This window comes from Clupea harengus, chromosome 15 (assembly GCF_900700415.2).
Source record: "Clupea harengus chromosome 15, Ch_v2.0.2, whole genome shotgun sequence".
In the NCBI taxonomy this organism is placed as follows: Eukaryota; Metazoa; Chordata; class Actinopteri; order Clupeiformes; family Clupeidae; genus Clupea; species Clupea harengus.
In genome coordinates, this window is record NC_045166.1 from 17,772,914 (window position 1) to 17,788,692 (window position 15,779).

General features: G+C 41.9%; 1 protein-coding gene across 1 annotated transcript in view; it reads left to right on the plus strand.

Annotated features, from left to right (window-relative positions):
* slc24a4b (solute carrier family 24 member 4b) overlaps positions 1–15,779 on the plus strand; it is a 47,009-nt gene that overhangs the window by 27,311 nt on the left and 3,919 nt on the right. The window contains exons 7-16 of the mRNA XM_031581161.2: positions 1,001–1,075; positions 1,191–1,216; positions 1,578–1,631; positions 5,163–5,260; positions 6,649–6,818; positions 7,136–7,277; positions 8,047–8,213; positions 11,716–11,830; positions 12,641–12,753; positions 13,239–13,304. Coding sequence (XP_031437021.1) covers positions 1,001–1,075; positions 1,191–1,216; positions 1,578–1,631; positions 5,163–5,260; positions 6,649–6,818; positions 7,136–7,277; positions 8,047–8,213; positions 11,716–11,830; positions 12,641–12,753; positions 13,239–13,304 — 1,026 coding nt within the window. The remainder of the gene's footprint in view (positions 1–1,000; positions 1,076–1,190; positions 1,217–1,577; positions 1,632–5,162; positions 5,261–6,648; positions 6,819–7,135; positions 7,278–8,046; positions 8,214–11,715; positions 11,831–12,640; positions 12,754–13,238; positions 13,305–15,779) is intronic.

Consider the following 15,779-nt stretch of genomic DNA (forward strand, 5'->3'; position numbering starts at 1 on the left):
AGCTTTGCCTTTCAAGAAGAGCAGAGTTTTGTTAGGGGGGGGGGGGGGGTTAAAAGCCGCCCCACATTTGTATCTGTTGTGGTGAAAGGGAACCATATGTCTGAAGAAACGCCTCTGCATCATTAGTTTGTGGCTCATTGTGTGGATCCAGCCATTTCCTCTGCAAGCTAGTGCTCACATCATTAGCGGACAGCTGTCTATTGAAGTCATCTGAGGCCACCACAAACCGCTCACCTCAAAGATAATAGGCATTTGGTGTGGTGCCTTGGGTGATGGACATCATCAGGCTTTTTAGATGGGCAGAACTGCCCAAAGCAGTACTGTGTGTGTGTGTGTGTCAAAGCAGAAGATTAATGCATGGAGACAACATGAATCAAAGAACAGTGTGTGTCATCTAAAAATACAAAATACAGAATGTCATCTGAATAGATTCAATAGGGCTGTTTCCCTGCTCCCTTCTTTTTAAATTTGTTTTGAAGTCTTGGCTAAATGGAGCCAGTCTGGCCAATGGTCTGTGCCAAACATCTTTGAATGTGTCTGAGTGCAAGATTGGTTTTCTCAACACTGCCTCACCCTCCGTCACCTTCAGGTCAGCTAACCCAGACAGACAGCAAGGGCAGCCACCATTGCCAAAAAGCTGTCCCTTGTTTTTTGGTGTTTTTTTCTGATATTTTTTTCTGGAGTTGTGTTCTGGTGAGACTTAAAGATATTTGCAGAAAACTGTAGGAATCAGAGCAGTAGATCTCAGATCCAGGCAAGAGTGATTTTAACAAGTTATTGCATCTGAAATGGCTTTGTTGACAATGACCTGAGTAATAAATACAACAGTTGTAAACCAAGTCCTTGCCTTAAGGCTGAGCTGGCTTTACCAGACTCTATACATCCTTGTAAGTCGCTTTGGATAAAAGCGTCTGCTAAATGACTGGATGTAAATGTACCAGAGGCATGTGGGTGGGGCACTTCTCACCTCTTCTCTTCCATCTACCCTCCTGACCACTAGGTGGTGATGTTGACCAAGTATGCGGTCTTCCGGGACTCTATCTGCTACACCTTCTCAGTAATTGCGCTCATTGTGGTGAGTCCTCTTTGCCTCTCCTTCAACAGTCATTCTTCAGGGAGAAGTACTCTACACCTTCATCTTAACTTTCTCCTTTTTTTCTCTCCATCTTTCTTTCTTCCCCTCCCTTTAGTTCATCTATGATGAAAAGATTGTGTGGTGAGTATATCCACCGATGTTGGAACTTCAATGCAATATTTTATGATTTAACACAGAATTGTACCACTTGGGGGCCCGGGGGGTTGGAGTGAGGTGAGTGTGTGTGTGTGTGTGTGTGTGGGGGGGGGGGGGGGGTTGTTGTATGTAGAATATTACCCATGACGAAATATACTTGTTCTCATTATGGCTTTCTTCACTCTAGTACTCTAAACACCATTTTGCCTGGTTAGGGTGACGTAAGAGTATGTTATGCATAGAAACTCCAACAGTAGACCGTACGTTAAATAACAACATTAGCTGGTAATGGAATTGTGTGGTTTGGTTCATGTGTCACATACTTAAACTATGTGTTTTCCCGCAGGTGGGAGGCCCTGATCCTGGTACTCATGTACCTCATATACATTCTCATAATGAAGTGAGTATTCATCACCCTCTTTCTCTTCCCTTAAACTGAAAATGTTTTGGATTTTTTCTTTTGCCATGTAAGGTTTCTGTCTGGGCTGGTTTCCCTCTGCGTAGCGTGCTAAGAGAGGGAGAGCTGTGCTTTTAAGCTTATTTGGCACCACTACTTTTTGTGGTGGAATTTGGCCCTGCACATGTGTGTGTGTGTGTGTGTGTGTGTACACACACACACACACACACACACACACACACGTAGGACTCTTCACACACTCAATATCCATGCATAAAGCTTTTGCAAAGAATAGGCGTTTGATGAACCCTTCTGCTCTGCTAACTCCTCCACCTTTTACTTTTGGTCCAGCAATCAAATTTAGCAAAAATAAAACATTCCAGGTCAACAGTTCAATGTAACCAGCAAAATGATTGTGGAGGGGTGTTGCTTGCTATTTTTTTTTTTAATAAAAACTCTTTCCTCCTTTCTCCTCGCAAGTTTTTGTACGTTTTTTTTTATGATGAAATTAAGTAGTTTCAAGTAGCCTGCCCCATCACTGTGTGCATGCATTAGCATCTTTGAGTCATTTTTCAGTCATCTTTATTTTGCACCTCTGCGCCTGAATGCTTGGATGAGCAGACGCAATGTCCATTTCAATACATTTTATTTAATAATAATTCTCTTGATCCTAGTTTAAAAACATTACTAGGAAGAAATGGTAATTTTAAATCAATTTGTGTCGTTATTAATGAAGATCTCGTCCTCGTGGTCAATGTTTAAAAACACTATGCTCCCCTTTGATACAATGAAATGGGTTTCAGATATAGCACCTATGCTATGCTTTCTCTGATAAGAGTATAATCATGATATAAGTTTGCTCTTCAGGCCCTGTAGAGAAGGGGTTCTCCAACCTGCCCCCCTGCCCTGCACCCTATCTACCCCTGCTGCTGATTAAAGTGTTGTGTAATTTGCTCTTGATTTTAGCTAAATGTGGTGTGTGCAGGCGAGTTCAGTCGGGTATGCAGAGCAGGGATAGTTGGGAAAATATGGAGAGCTAGAGGGAGCGGGTAGTAAAACGATAAATAATAAACCAAAAAATGACCATGGAGACGAATTAAGTGAGTCTCTTGATGGCTCCAATGATCCTACAAATTGGAAAACGTAGAAGTTCAATATTATCTGGTGTGTTATAAAGAAATGATGGAGTTTTGTTTTGTACAATCTGGTCTTTGTTTGTGTCCATGATGGTTTAAAAATACAGAGGGTAGTCTTAAGGATATGTTTGCTAATCAAAGCGTAGGCTACACGAGGAAGCTCTAGATACACACCCATTTTAACTTGGGAGAGGGGGATGTTTAATGTTTTAATTTTCCTGGCTCTTGCGCTCTTGGCCTCAGCACCACATTTTTATCATCTCAAACGAATCAGCATAAGTTAGACTATGTTAAAATGTGTTAATAGCCTAAGCCAACTGATACACAATATAGTAGTAGTAAGCCTGCAGTCAGTGCAAACTTCACTGTGTTGTAGGCTGATGTGGACGTGAAATGCAGCACTGATAGCATGGCTTATCGAATGGCTATTAAAACATTTTGTTGGTTGCACTATTAGTGCCACGGTTCGGGCTGGCATCTTCTCTCAAAGGCTGCCCCATGTTGATATTGGCTAACCTTATATAACTCAAAGTGCTTTTGTGCTCTGGTGTGATACTGACAAAGTCCTTCATCAGGGCATGCATGTTTACGTTTTGCAAAAATGTCACAGTGCACATGCATCACTGCTAGATGGGTCCGTCTTTTTCTGAGTCATTGTTCTGCACGTCCATGTCTTCAGGCACCAAAGATTGGAGAAACATCTCTCTGATGATACCACTGATATGGGAAGACAGCGACACAGCTTTCCGAGGTTTACAACTTCTCAGAACAAAACTCTGTTTTGTGGGTGTAGTGTGGTGAGACGTGAGGCCACTTCTGGGACTGTGCGTCAGGGAGAATGTCTCCCCAGCTTCCTGAGTTGGAGCTGCAGGAGGCCTGTGTTAGAATGCATAGGTGCGGTTTCTGTTCCAAAACGCTGGAATGTTGGAATGGAAACTTTTAAAATCCTTTAAATGGAAAAAACAATCGAATTCAGCTAGGCTGGCTTTGGTTGTAGTAGATGTGGTTTCGGTGGCTGCTGCTTCTGTGCTGCTTCCCGCGACAAATTCCTTTTCCGCTGATGCCGCTCCTGCAGCTGATGTGCTGACATTAGCTGCTGCTTGGCTGTCCTCATTTAGTGCAGACAACTGAGTCGACTCCTCTGTCGACGGGGTGGTAGTTGAGGACATTTAGTTGCCAGTTGAACTGGCAAGTTTTTTGGACAAATGGATTTTTGGAAAAAACAGTTACTTGTTAGCTCAAACTGAGGACATATAATTATTACCTAGCTGTTATTGTTGATGTGACACTCACTAACTGTATGGAGTTCTTCACATTAATGCAAGTTGTCCAGCAGAGTTCGACGTCACGGTGCATGCGTTTAAAATGGATTAAAGGAACTGATTACCTTGGAGGCATAAGATTCTGATAGATGGAACAATTTGGAACCAGTTCTCAACTGGAACCAGTTCTGGATTCCCATCACGATGCACCTCTCTATCTGTTACAGGGGTGCATACAAACTATGTAAAGCCCTTCCAAGGGCTTTAGATTACAGTTGTTTTTTTTGTTTTTTTTCTTTAGCTGCTAAACGTTCCTGTTTCTGTCATCTAATCCGCTGCTCCCAGCTGAGCAGACGTCGGGTCATGTCCTGAATCATATGTACGTGCAGATCATCCTCAGAATGTGACCCAACGCTGAACCGGAAACTCCCTGACATGGAAGAGCAGTAGTCAACCCAAAAGCAACCTGACGCTTGAGTTAGTGCATGATTAGTCGTGATCTCCATAGATGGGTTTTGTTCAGAAATACCTCAGGTCATGGGAAAGAAAAAAAAAAAAAAGGTTAAGAAGTATGAGCAATTCACACTGACGTCAACAGCAGGAGGGAATTGAAGTAATTAAATGTGTGTGTGTCTGTAGGTTCAATACAGAGAGACAAAAGAGAAATTCTCATTTGTATTCTGCTTTTCATGTGTATCCAAGAACGCTCTCCTGACCCATAAGTAATGCATTATAAATTAAGTCGTGTAGCTCCAGCTCCAGCTTGGAGTTTTACTGCAGGCCTAATGCTGAATGTTTTAGGCAGGCGTACACCTGAGAGACTTGAGTTTGGTGCTTTTAAAATGCTGCAGTGCCAAGACCTAGTTTTCATAGGAAAAGGAGTTTGTGCTTTCTAAGCCTCACGCATTTACTCAGTTGGGGTTTGTGTGCTTTCTGTTGCCAAACTTTAGATGGGGAAAAAACTTCAGTGCCTTTTCACTGTTTTTGTTTGGGAAAATAACCGGTTTTCTCATTTAAACTGAGAGGAAGTTTAATTTGGCATATTATGCCTAATAAACAAAATGGATGGTAACTACAAAATATTTTTATATTTTTCCAAAGCAAAATTCTGCATTTGTCTCTCCTTCCCCTGACAGATTTAACACCTCTATACAGAGGCTCTTCACAGGCAAGGGGAAGAAGAAGAAGAATGTTGCCAATGGAAACGCGGCCAGTGGCAGTGAGCTAGAGGATGGTAATGGTTGCTATGACAATGTTTGGGATGACCCCACCCTGCCATTGCTGGGCACAGGTAAGGCTGACCAGACAGGCCGTGACTTGGGGAACAAGGTCCCCCTTTGAGTGGGATGAGTTAAGGGAGAGACTGTAGATTTGGTGGCGTCCCAGTGTCTTAAAAGAGACTACAAGTCCCATCTCTGTTTATGATTGAAGAGGGAATGGAGTTGGAAACCTTTAGGGACTTCTTGTAAATTCAGTTGAGGTTTAGAAACTGACAAGGCCTGAAATCCTTTTTTTACCTGGGTGCTGAAAAATAAACAGGTTTTATCAAAGTACTCTAAGGCCTTTGCTTTCTCAGTCTATAGATTCTACTGCAGGGTATGTCTTGGACATGAGGGACATGGGCTATGTGTTCTAAGTCATCAGCTGAGATTGAACATGTCACCACAACCAAGCAAAGTTGCATGTAGTGTGAAACTATTACATTCCTTGAGCAAAGTTTTAGGGAGCAGAGTTGGATTTCTTGAGGATTGTGGGGACAAATGAATATTGCAACCCTCGCCCTGTCCTTCTTCTGCCCTCTGCTGGCTTGGAGGTAAAAACTTTCTTCTTTTGTGCTTTCTCTCATGCAGTCTCTCTCTCTCATATGTGCACAATTACCAGTTAATCCCTTCACAGATTATCTCTTACTTTCTCAGCCAAATAGATTCATTGTGTACATCTTTTTCCCTGTCTCATTGACAGCAGCTCTCACACTATTGATTGCATATTCACATATTCAGCCTCTCCTCTCTCAATGTGCTGCTGACATAAGGATCTAATTTGGACTCTTCTCTGTGCAGAAGTTAATCTGACTGCCTCAGTTTTCCTCAGTCTCCCCTCTTAAGCGCTCTATGCTTGTCTGCTCAGCCTTACTAAAGCCAGCTCAGCCTTTTGCCTATTGCTGTGAGTGTGTGCTAAGTGTGTGTTCTAAGCGTGTATGCTAAGTGTGCGTGCGAGATTCCGAGCTTGTGTAGTGCAACTTCTGTCCTCTTTCCGGCACTTTCAGCAAATTAGGCTAGTTCAAAACTGGGATGTAGTCCACTCATATTGTCTTCAGTCCTATGAGCATGGAAAACCTTTGTAAGATCTACAGAGTATGTTGATAAAAAAAAAGTTAATTCAGAACAGCCAATTCAATGTTTTGCCTTTACAAAAAAGGACTGAGGTTATTGCCAGTAGGTTGTGTGTGTTGATGCACTGTCAGGTGAAATTTGTTTGTGTGGGTGTTGGTTGGGGGATTTGGTTTTATCCCTACTAAGCCTGTTTCTTGTCTGATTACCATGTGTCTGGTCGAACAATTGAGTAGTGTTTTGTTGTGTGTGTGTTAATATACATTTTGACTGTTTTCCTACCTTCACACAGTGAAGCCTACTAAGGCCTACAGGCGTGGCTCCGTGGTAATGGTTGATGAGATCATCAATGCGAGCCCTCCCAAATACCGCTTCCCTGAGGCGGGCTTGCGTGTCATGGTCACCAGCCATTTTGGCCCCAAGACCCGTCTTCGCATGGCCAGTCGCCTCATTATCACTGAGGTATGAGGGAACTAAAAAGCTGAAGGCATTTTGCTTTCATTTACCAAAGTAATTTGTATTAGTGGTTACGACCCAAATATGACAACAAATTGCCACTCCTTTTTGCCAGTGAGTATTTTCACAAGATGGACGGTAGGTCATGCACTGCCTATAAATGTAATGGCATATTTTCTGTTTATTTTTGCTATTTATCAGCAGGGAATGAAAAGTTTTATGTGGGGTGTCTGCTTATAGCTGGTTTTATGTCTCTATCTCTCTCCCTCTCTCTGTCTCTCTCTTTCTATCTCTCCCTCCCTGTCTGTCTCTTTGTCTGGCAGCGTCAGAAGCTGGTGCAGGCAGCCAACGGAGTGGAAACGGTGGTGGTGGATGGCAAAACTGACATTGAGAACGGCAACGTGCCCGAAGACAAGCCCAGCGAAGAGGAGGAGAGTGAGCTGACCTCGCCGTTCCGCCTGCCACGTGAGTGGAAAGGGACAGGGGGGGAGACCGAGAGGGGGATGGGGGGGGGGGGGGGGGGGTAGGGAGGGAGAGATCAACAGTAAAAGAGGGGACATGGGGAAAGAGAAGGGAGTGTATGGTAGAGGGGGACATAAGGGTGTCAGGAGAGGAGGGGAGGAAAATATGGTGACGAACCACAACATGGAGGACAATGGAAAGGAGAGAGATGGGGGCGGCAGGGTGCAAAAAAGAGGAGCAGAAAGGGATTATTTGGAAGGAGGATAAAGAGATGGAGATTACAGGACAACATGGGCAGGATGTGAGGTGGAAGAGTGACTACAGCTGTGGAAGAATTTCATAATTGTCGGTTCTAGTCTCACTATGGCACCAAACATGAGTACCATTTCCTGTCTTGACAACCTTCTGCACATCTAACTCGCATCTGGCAATGCCACTGTTGTAAGACATGGAAAACTGATTTTACAGTGCAGTACTAGACATAGTTTAAAATCTGCTGTACAACCCTACACTGCACAACCCTGCACTGCATATTTTGATGCAGATTGGGTTATACTTCCAAACTATCGTATTCTATTGGAATAAGGAGGCTTCTCTCTCGTTTAGTTTTTTTGTACACATTCCTGCACACTATACCAGTAGAAACCATACAAACATGCCCCTATAGACATTTGTATTCTGATCAGTCTGCGCTCTCCCTCTCCCCCCTCCTCGTCCCTCTCCCTGCTCGTGTCTCTCTCTCTCTCTCATCCCTGTCCCCTCTCCTGTGCAGGTGGTGTGATGAACAAGATCAAGTGGCTGGTCTCTTGGCCGCTGCTCCTGTTGCTCTTCTTCACCATCCCCAACTGTGCCAAACCGCGCTGGGAGAAGTACTTCATGCTCTCCTTCATCCTCTCCACCGTCTGGATCGCCGTCTTCTCCTACTTCATGGTGTGGATGGTGAGTGGCCACGGTCTCTAATAGCCACTGGGAGGGCTCGGTTTACATCTCAAGTGGTGACTAAAGTGTATACACACGTGTGCAAAACCTACCTGAATGACCACCAACCTAGGGTTTTTAGCTAAGAGATTATTATTTTTTTTTTTTTTTTAAAGTAAGCCAAAAAAAACTTGATGCAGAGAAAAACATACATTGATATTAAATAGATAAATACCTATAATTTAGGAAAATACAGAGGCTCTAGAACTGAAAAACCATCAATGAATAATTAAAAATAAAGCTCGGTTGGTGTCCATAAAGGTTCCATTCCTATTCCATTTGCCGCCATTTAAACTTTTTTATTGAAATGGGGATAAGAGTTTTTACAAACGACAGTGTAGTATTTAAAACCTCCTCTTGCTGGCTTGCCTTAGCACAGCCTGCTCGTAGGTAGACTGTAGGGACCCAAATAAATGTGGGTACAATTGTGCATGAATAGCAATACTCTCCTCACAAGGGCCACCAAAATAATGTTGGCACTATCCTGACAACAGCATCAATAAAATGTTGTTGATTTAACCGTCAACTATAGAACACAACAGCAGATCAATTAAGTTGAACGCATGGAGTGCCACACACAGTGAATGTTCTACCATAGTGGTAAAAATAAAGATTAGTCATGAAATATACTAATCTGTCAATTTTGAACTTTGATTATGCTGGTCTTTTTAATGTTGCACAATCAAAAGCATTTATTTACAAAATGATCAGAAGTAAAACACACAATATGTAATCTAACTAGATGTACCTAATTAGTGAACTGAGAGCGAGAGAGAGTGCACTCAGTGGTGAACAGAGGTAAAACAAAGAAATAACCTGTGTGAAGCGCAAAGTCTTTTCGTCGTGTGTGTGGCTATGTTTAAACCCAACGTATGTGTAATTGGTGTGATTTATGGTGCCAAGTTAAGAGGAAATTGGTTAGTGATGCCTGTAAGACCCTATGACTGGGGGGCATAACTAACATTAACCCTTGTATGGTGTCTTGAGCATACCACATCTTAGGCAGTCTGCCGTAAGAAATGGAGTTCAGTGCGTCTGCCTCCAGCAGACTACACAGTAAAAGGGGACCTTAGGTCCGAGAGCTTGGGAGCAGTAGAGGTAAGAGAGCAAGGGTTCGCTCCCTGAGAATAGGGAGATAAGAGAGAGTAGCAGCTCCTCTGTGAGAGTGGGGAGAACTACAGAACTTTCTGTCACTTGGGGTCCAGTCCACCAGGTCAGGGGGCGTGGTTCAGGTGACATCAGGTTACAGTGATTGATTGGACAAGACTTAAGTTCCTGATTTAAATCACACAATATACGAATTCCACGTGTACTGACACTGTGATGCTTACCTAGTGGGTTGGAGTGCCCTCTGTATAGAGTGCTCTGTTTCGGGAAAGCAACCTGTTTGAGATTGCAGGTCGGATTGGCCATTCTTTTAAATATCGGTAGTTCAAGCATGTTCAATGACGTATGACAAGGGCTTTAACAAGATAAACACATTGTATTCCCACTTGGTGGGCAGCTACCCGACACCATTGAAACATGGATTCCACCTTGTGTAATCAGTTGTAGGCAGATGTCTGTTATGGTGTAGTAGTCCACATAACTGGACACTGACCACACTGCGTTACATCTGTGCGATCATGCCTTTGAATTTGCCTTCATGTGATTCTCTGCAGCCTATCAGATGTCTCTTACAATGTCAGCCAATGTCCTTTTGAAAAACATGCATTTGTCCAGAAGGTGTCAAAATGAAATGCAGGGATGTTCACAAATGGTGAGCGGTTTGCAAATGCATGTTCAATAGTCTGTAAATAAATGTAACAGCGTTCACGTGTGTAAATCGTGTGACCATTTATTTTTTAATAGCATAAAATTGATTTGTGAATCACAAAATACAATTGAAATTTTGAATTTAAATGAATTTGAATACATGTGAATTTTGAAACTATAGGGGGTCTCACCTGAGGATAGGGGGCTTCTGTGTTCAGGGCTTGGGGTGCAGGAAGAATACCATTAACACTAACCTATTTATGTTTGGTCAAGAACGTATGGTAATAACTAGACTAGAGGGTGGACATTCAGCTTACCCAGCGTCCCAACTAATAGCTGTGGCTGTACAGTATTAAATTAAAAGTACAATCTACAAATAAAAAATCTTCATAAGAAGCGGAATCAGAAGTGCATGTACCATAGCTGTGACGCCATTGTCTGTACCTCCAATACAGTTGTAGGCAAACTGAAAAGGACCTTGTGAATAAATAAAATATAAATAAATAGGTGCAGTCTCACTTCTATGGCTTCTTCCCGTTTGTGTCATCACACAGAATTGTTCAAACATAGATTAATCTCAATTTCTCAGTTTCTAAGTGTCAAAGCAGAAGCTGTGAAACGTACCTTTTCCCTGCATGATGCAACAGAGCCCAATCCTGCTGTGTGTGTGTGTGTGTGTGTGTGTGTGTGTGTGTGTGTGTGTGTGTGTGTGTGTGTGTGTGTGTGTGTGTGTGTGTGTGTGTGTGTGTGTGTGTGTGTGTGTGTGTAAAGGAATTTCACGGGAATTGCTGGAAGTGGAAGCCCCTCAGAACTTTATTTCTTCAGACAGATATAAAAGGTTCCAGACAGATATAAAAGGTTCCAGATAAGTCTAAAAGTAGGGGTGCGTGATGGATTATACACCTCTTCTTTTGATGTGGTTCTATATCCGTCATAGACTTGGTTAATTTTCTACAAAGGGTGTAGGCTTAGCCTTAGTGTGCTCAATGTAATCTTCAGAGGGCTCTGAATGGCGTTAGGATCTTCTCTTGTGAGGGCAAAAAGACATCTGATGTTAATGTGAAGAGCTTTAATAAGTCAGTGCCGTTTTAAGTAAATCACTTCAGGTGTCTCTTTATTCAGAGATTGGAATCCCTCAGTGTGCTCTCTAACCCTTAGCTGCTAAATGGTTTGGATTGGCTACCCAACGGCATCATGTAGTCTTACTGTATCAACGGCATGAGCTGATTTATTTATTTATTTTTAAACGGAGTTTCTTAGTCAGACTGAAAAGCCAACTATCGAGAGTGGAGATGTGTGGTCGCGTCTCTGTCGATGCCATATTAAGTGTTTCATGTCTTTCACTTACCAACAGTCTTACTTCTTGTGCACTGTGTATTGGTTTGTAAAAAGTAATGCGCTCTCTCTCTCTCTCTCTCTCTCTCTCTCTCTCTCTCTCTCTCTCTCTCTCTCTCTTCCTTCCTCTCCAGAAATAATGAATTGCAATTCTCATGTGGGGTCTTGGATATGTCATTTTACACTGACTATGGCCTGACTGACCAGTTATACAAAGTAGTTATAGCTGTATTGTATACCGAACGTCCAAAAATAAAAGAAATCTTAAAAACTAAGCAAAAATGTCAGTTTGTTGTGGCCTTGTTGGCAGTCTGGATAGCATTATGTTAAATCCTGTTCTATGTATTTTCATAAAGCATTTTTCTGATTGTAGGTAACAATAATTGGATACACACTTGGCATTCCCGACGTCATCATGGGCATCACTTTTCTGGCAGCTGGCACCAGTGTGCCAGACTGCATTGCCAGCCTCATTGTTGCACGGCAAGGTACGCCTCAATCAATCAATCAATCTGTCCCTGGTACAAACAAACATGACAAAACATGACAAGGCGGAAACACAACACTGACAAATCAAAGAAGATCAAATAAGGGCATGAATATGTTGGTAACAGATATTTCTTAACTAAAAGACAAGATCAGAGATGCATTGCAGAGTGTTTGATCCCATTTTGACATGACTGGTTTGGTGCTCAGGTCTTTCAGTTGAGCAGTTGTATTTTGTTTAAAGGCAGAGTTTGTCAGGTGATGGCAAACTTAAGCATTCGTCTCACAGTGAATTTTACTCAAAATTCAACTGATTTATTTTTTAAAGATGTGGTTGTCAGTATAATTTGACTTGATGATAAAAAAAGCTTCATCTGGTCTAGATAACTACACAGGATTTGGTTTCAGTCTGCTGCCTTGAGTCAACCACCTTTAGAAGAGAGGGACTCGTTTCAGTTAAATGTAAATGCAGTAAAAAGGCCACCTCAGCCTAAATGCTCTTTAAGAATTAAACCTTTTAAATGAATTGCAGGGGACTTTCCTGAGTATCTTTGTATTTGGGTGAAGGGAGGGAATTCTATTGCAATGCTAACATGCATCTGATGCTTTGACAAAGTTCACTACTGTATCTATAGTAACCATATTAATTCCCTGACTAATTTATCATTATGAAATGTATATAAAGTACCTCATGACCTGGCTTCTGCTGTCTTCATTTTTGCACAACTTCTGTATTATTTGCAGTGTTTAGTCTGAACAAACACTAAATCACCGGGATGTTTTGGTGGAAACTGATTATGTTTTGTCTTCAGGTCTTGGGGACATGGCAGTCTCCAACACCATTGGCAGCAACGTGTTTGACATCTTAGTAGGCCTCGGTGTCCCATGGGCTATTCAGACCATGGCAGTGGACTGCGGCTCAGAGGTAAGGACAAACTGTTTCATCAGCTGACATCTTGGTTTACTTTAGGGGTAGGCACAAGGCACAGAGATGTTGGAACAAATGAACAAAACAAAAACTGTAAACCTGTTAAGCATTTAGCCAAACAATAGGATGGTTTATCATGTAAAAGTAGCCTGACACCAAACTGGTCCATAGTATTGGTGGCCTAGATAATTATAGGACGATGGAGATTCTGTGACCATGAACTTTGTCACCTGTAATTGTCAGGCTTTTAAGTCTGATACCGATGACCTGCCTAATGCATTGGTGCTCATTTGAGTCTGACCTTGCTGCACGAGTTTGAGCTGCACTGTGGCTTCTCCACATGGTTGCTTTAGTAGATAAATGAAAGTGATGGGAAGCCTCAGGGCTGATGAACCTCACTTTGCACATTTGTTTTAAGTCATGGCTATGTGCTATACTGTAAGTTATTTATGTGTTTGTGTACGTGTGTGTGTGTCCCGTAGGTCCAGATTAACAGTCGAGGGCTTGTGTACTCAGTGGTGCTGCTACTGGGCTCCGTGGCATTAACAGTAAGTGTACTTACAAAATATAACATCATCAATGCAACAACGTATTCTTCATTTTGTTTAAGGAACATGTTAACTAACATGTGTCTGTATTAGTGTCTAATATGGTTATGTGCTAATGGCTATGTGTGTTAATGCAAAACATTTGTTCCCTCAACGAATGTGTTACCGAAGCTTTCGAAGTACAGTATCAGAAGCCAGTGCAGAAGGGGTCCTTTTCTGACACTGCACCAAGTTACTGCACAAACAAATGGAAAAGGGAAAAACCTTGAAATATCTGGATAAATTATAATTGCGCCCAAGACTGCCAGAGAGTAGTACCTCATGGTTTGTAACACATGTTATGAAAAAACTGAGTAATTAAATGAAATCCTATGCATTACATGAAGATATTATTACAGATGATGTCGTACTGAAGCCTGGATGAGATTTACTTAAACAAATTGTATACAAATCACAATATTTTGTAGGTTTGAGGGTTTGAAGATCACCACTTGATCGATTTTGGACACCGTTGTCCTTGTACAGCAGAAAATGCGGAACAATTATGATTGACAGCAAATGTAGCTCTTCTTCAAAGACAACGTTCCAATGAATAGTCTCTAAATAAATTAGACAACCCCATTTACCCCTCAATTACATATCTAATTTTAGGGGTGAATCAAGTCCTCACCTAAAATGGAGTGTTAATGTGCTAGTCAAGCCTCTCGGTCATACATTCATTCATAAAACTTTGATGAAAGGCTCAGGCGCAGACCTCCTCCACTCCACTGCACTGGAGTTAATTAAGGTGTGAAGAAAAGAGAGGGCCGTGGATCTCTCACTCTCTGCTTTTCCTTTATGGCCATAAGAAAGGAGAGAGTTCACTTTGGTGACAATGTGTGACCATAGACATAATGAAGGAGAGTTCACTGTGGTAACAAAGTGAAGGAAAATATTGGAAGGAACACAAAGATACGTTGGGACTGTCAAATGTCAACTGTGATGGAAAAAAAAAGGTGTCAGGTGTTTTCCGATATTTCTGTGCACTCTATACCTCATCTTGCGCAGTGTCCGGTATTGTGCAGCATTTGTTTACATTTTTCTGGGCCTGAAAATGTACTCTCATGAAGCCCCCCCCCCCCCCCCCCCCCCCCCCCAAAGAATCAATTTGTCTACTGTATGTCCTGAAGCTGTTTATGGTTTAGTGAATTGATGACCACAAACTCGACCTTTTTAAGCAGGGAATTGTATATTAAGTTAATATAAGGATGCTGGAGATGGGACAGTGTTACTGCAGTCCTGGAAGTCCTCCCTTTAGTCTGCAACCATGTGAATGTACTATGAAAAAGGAAATGGGCTATCCTCTGACAGGACACTGCTTTGCAAGGTCTAGATGTAGAACAGCCTGCAGACTTCAACTGCCACAGTCCAGACATCTAAAATACTTAAGAAAAGTCCACTGAAGTAGCCATGGAAATTTTTTGAACTATTCTGGATACTCCTCCTCAACATCAATAATTTCTAATGCAGAAGGCATAATGCATTGCTTTGGCATTGACGGACAGTCTGGACTAGAATATTTAGTGCGGTCACTCTTAAACTTTCATCTGTTAGATGTGCATGTAACGAATGAATCACTAAAGTCAGTCTGGGTGCAGCTGAATGTGTGTGATGATGAACGCTGTGTTGTGTAACAGACCCACGTGCGTAAGAGCATCACATATGCAATGGAATGCAATCATCAGACTGCCAACCGCTAAATCTCTGATTTATTTTAGTGTCAATAATGCTAGTACATACTAATAAAAAAGACATGTTCATAAGGCGTCTTCAAACAGAGATAATACAGGGCAGAAATTCTACACCACTCAAAAATACTCTGACTATTTGTGCAGCTTTACCAAACAAATTCAATGATGTAGCAGGCACCTACACGTAGGGAAAAGTGAAAAAGTGATGGCAAGACATAAAAAGGCAAACAAAAGTAAAGGTTGCTTTTAACGTTACAAATTAGCAAAACTTAGCACACTGATTCATGCATCTAACACACACTTTTGACTCGCTTTAAAAAGGCGGAACATTTATGACCACAACAGATGTGTGTTGATCCCTGCAATTTTCATACATGAAACAGAATTCGTAATCAGCCGTTCTTTGCATTTCTCCTTCCATAATTTTGCCCAAAATCTCCTTCACATTCTGCCTACTGCAGGAACGCAGAATAACGTTTTAGCCATATGTGGTCTGTTGCCATGGTACCATGCCATGTTTTTAGGCGCACGTTGCAACTAAATTACACCTGAAACATGTTAGTATATCTGCCCCCAGATATTTTGTTGTTTTTGTCCGCAGAGCACACATTTTTTTTGTATGCTTTTTTTTTTTTTATTTTGAAATCTTCCTTACAAATGTAGAGTTTAGTGGGGAGTGGTTGTGTGTTCTTTATGAATCTCAAACAGCTTGAGGTTCTGGTTCTGAGTGACTCGTTCTTTCCCG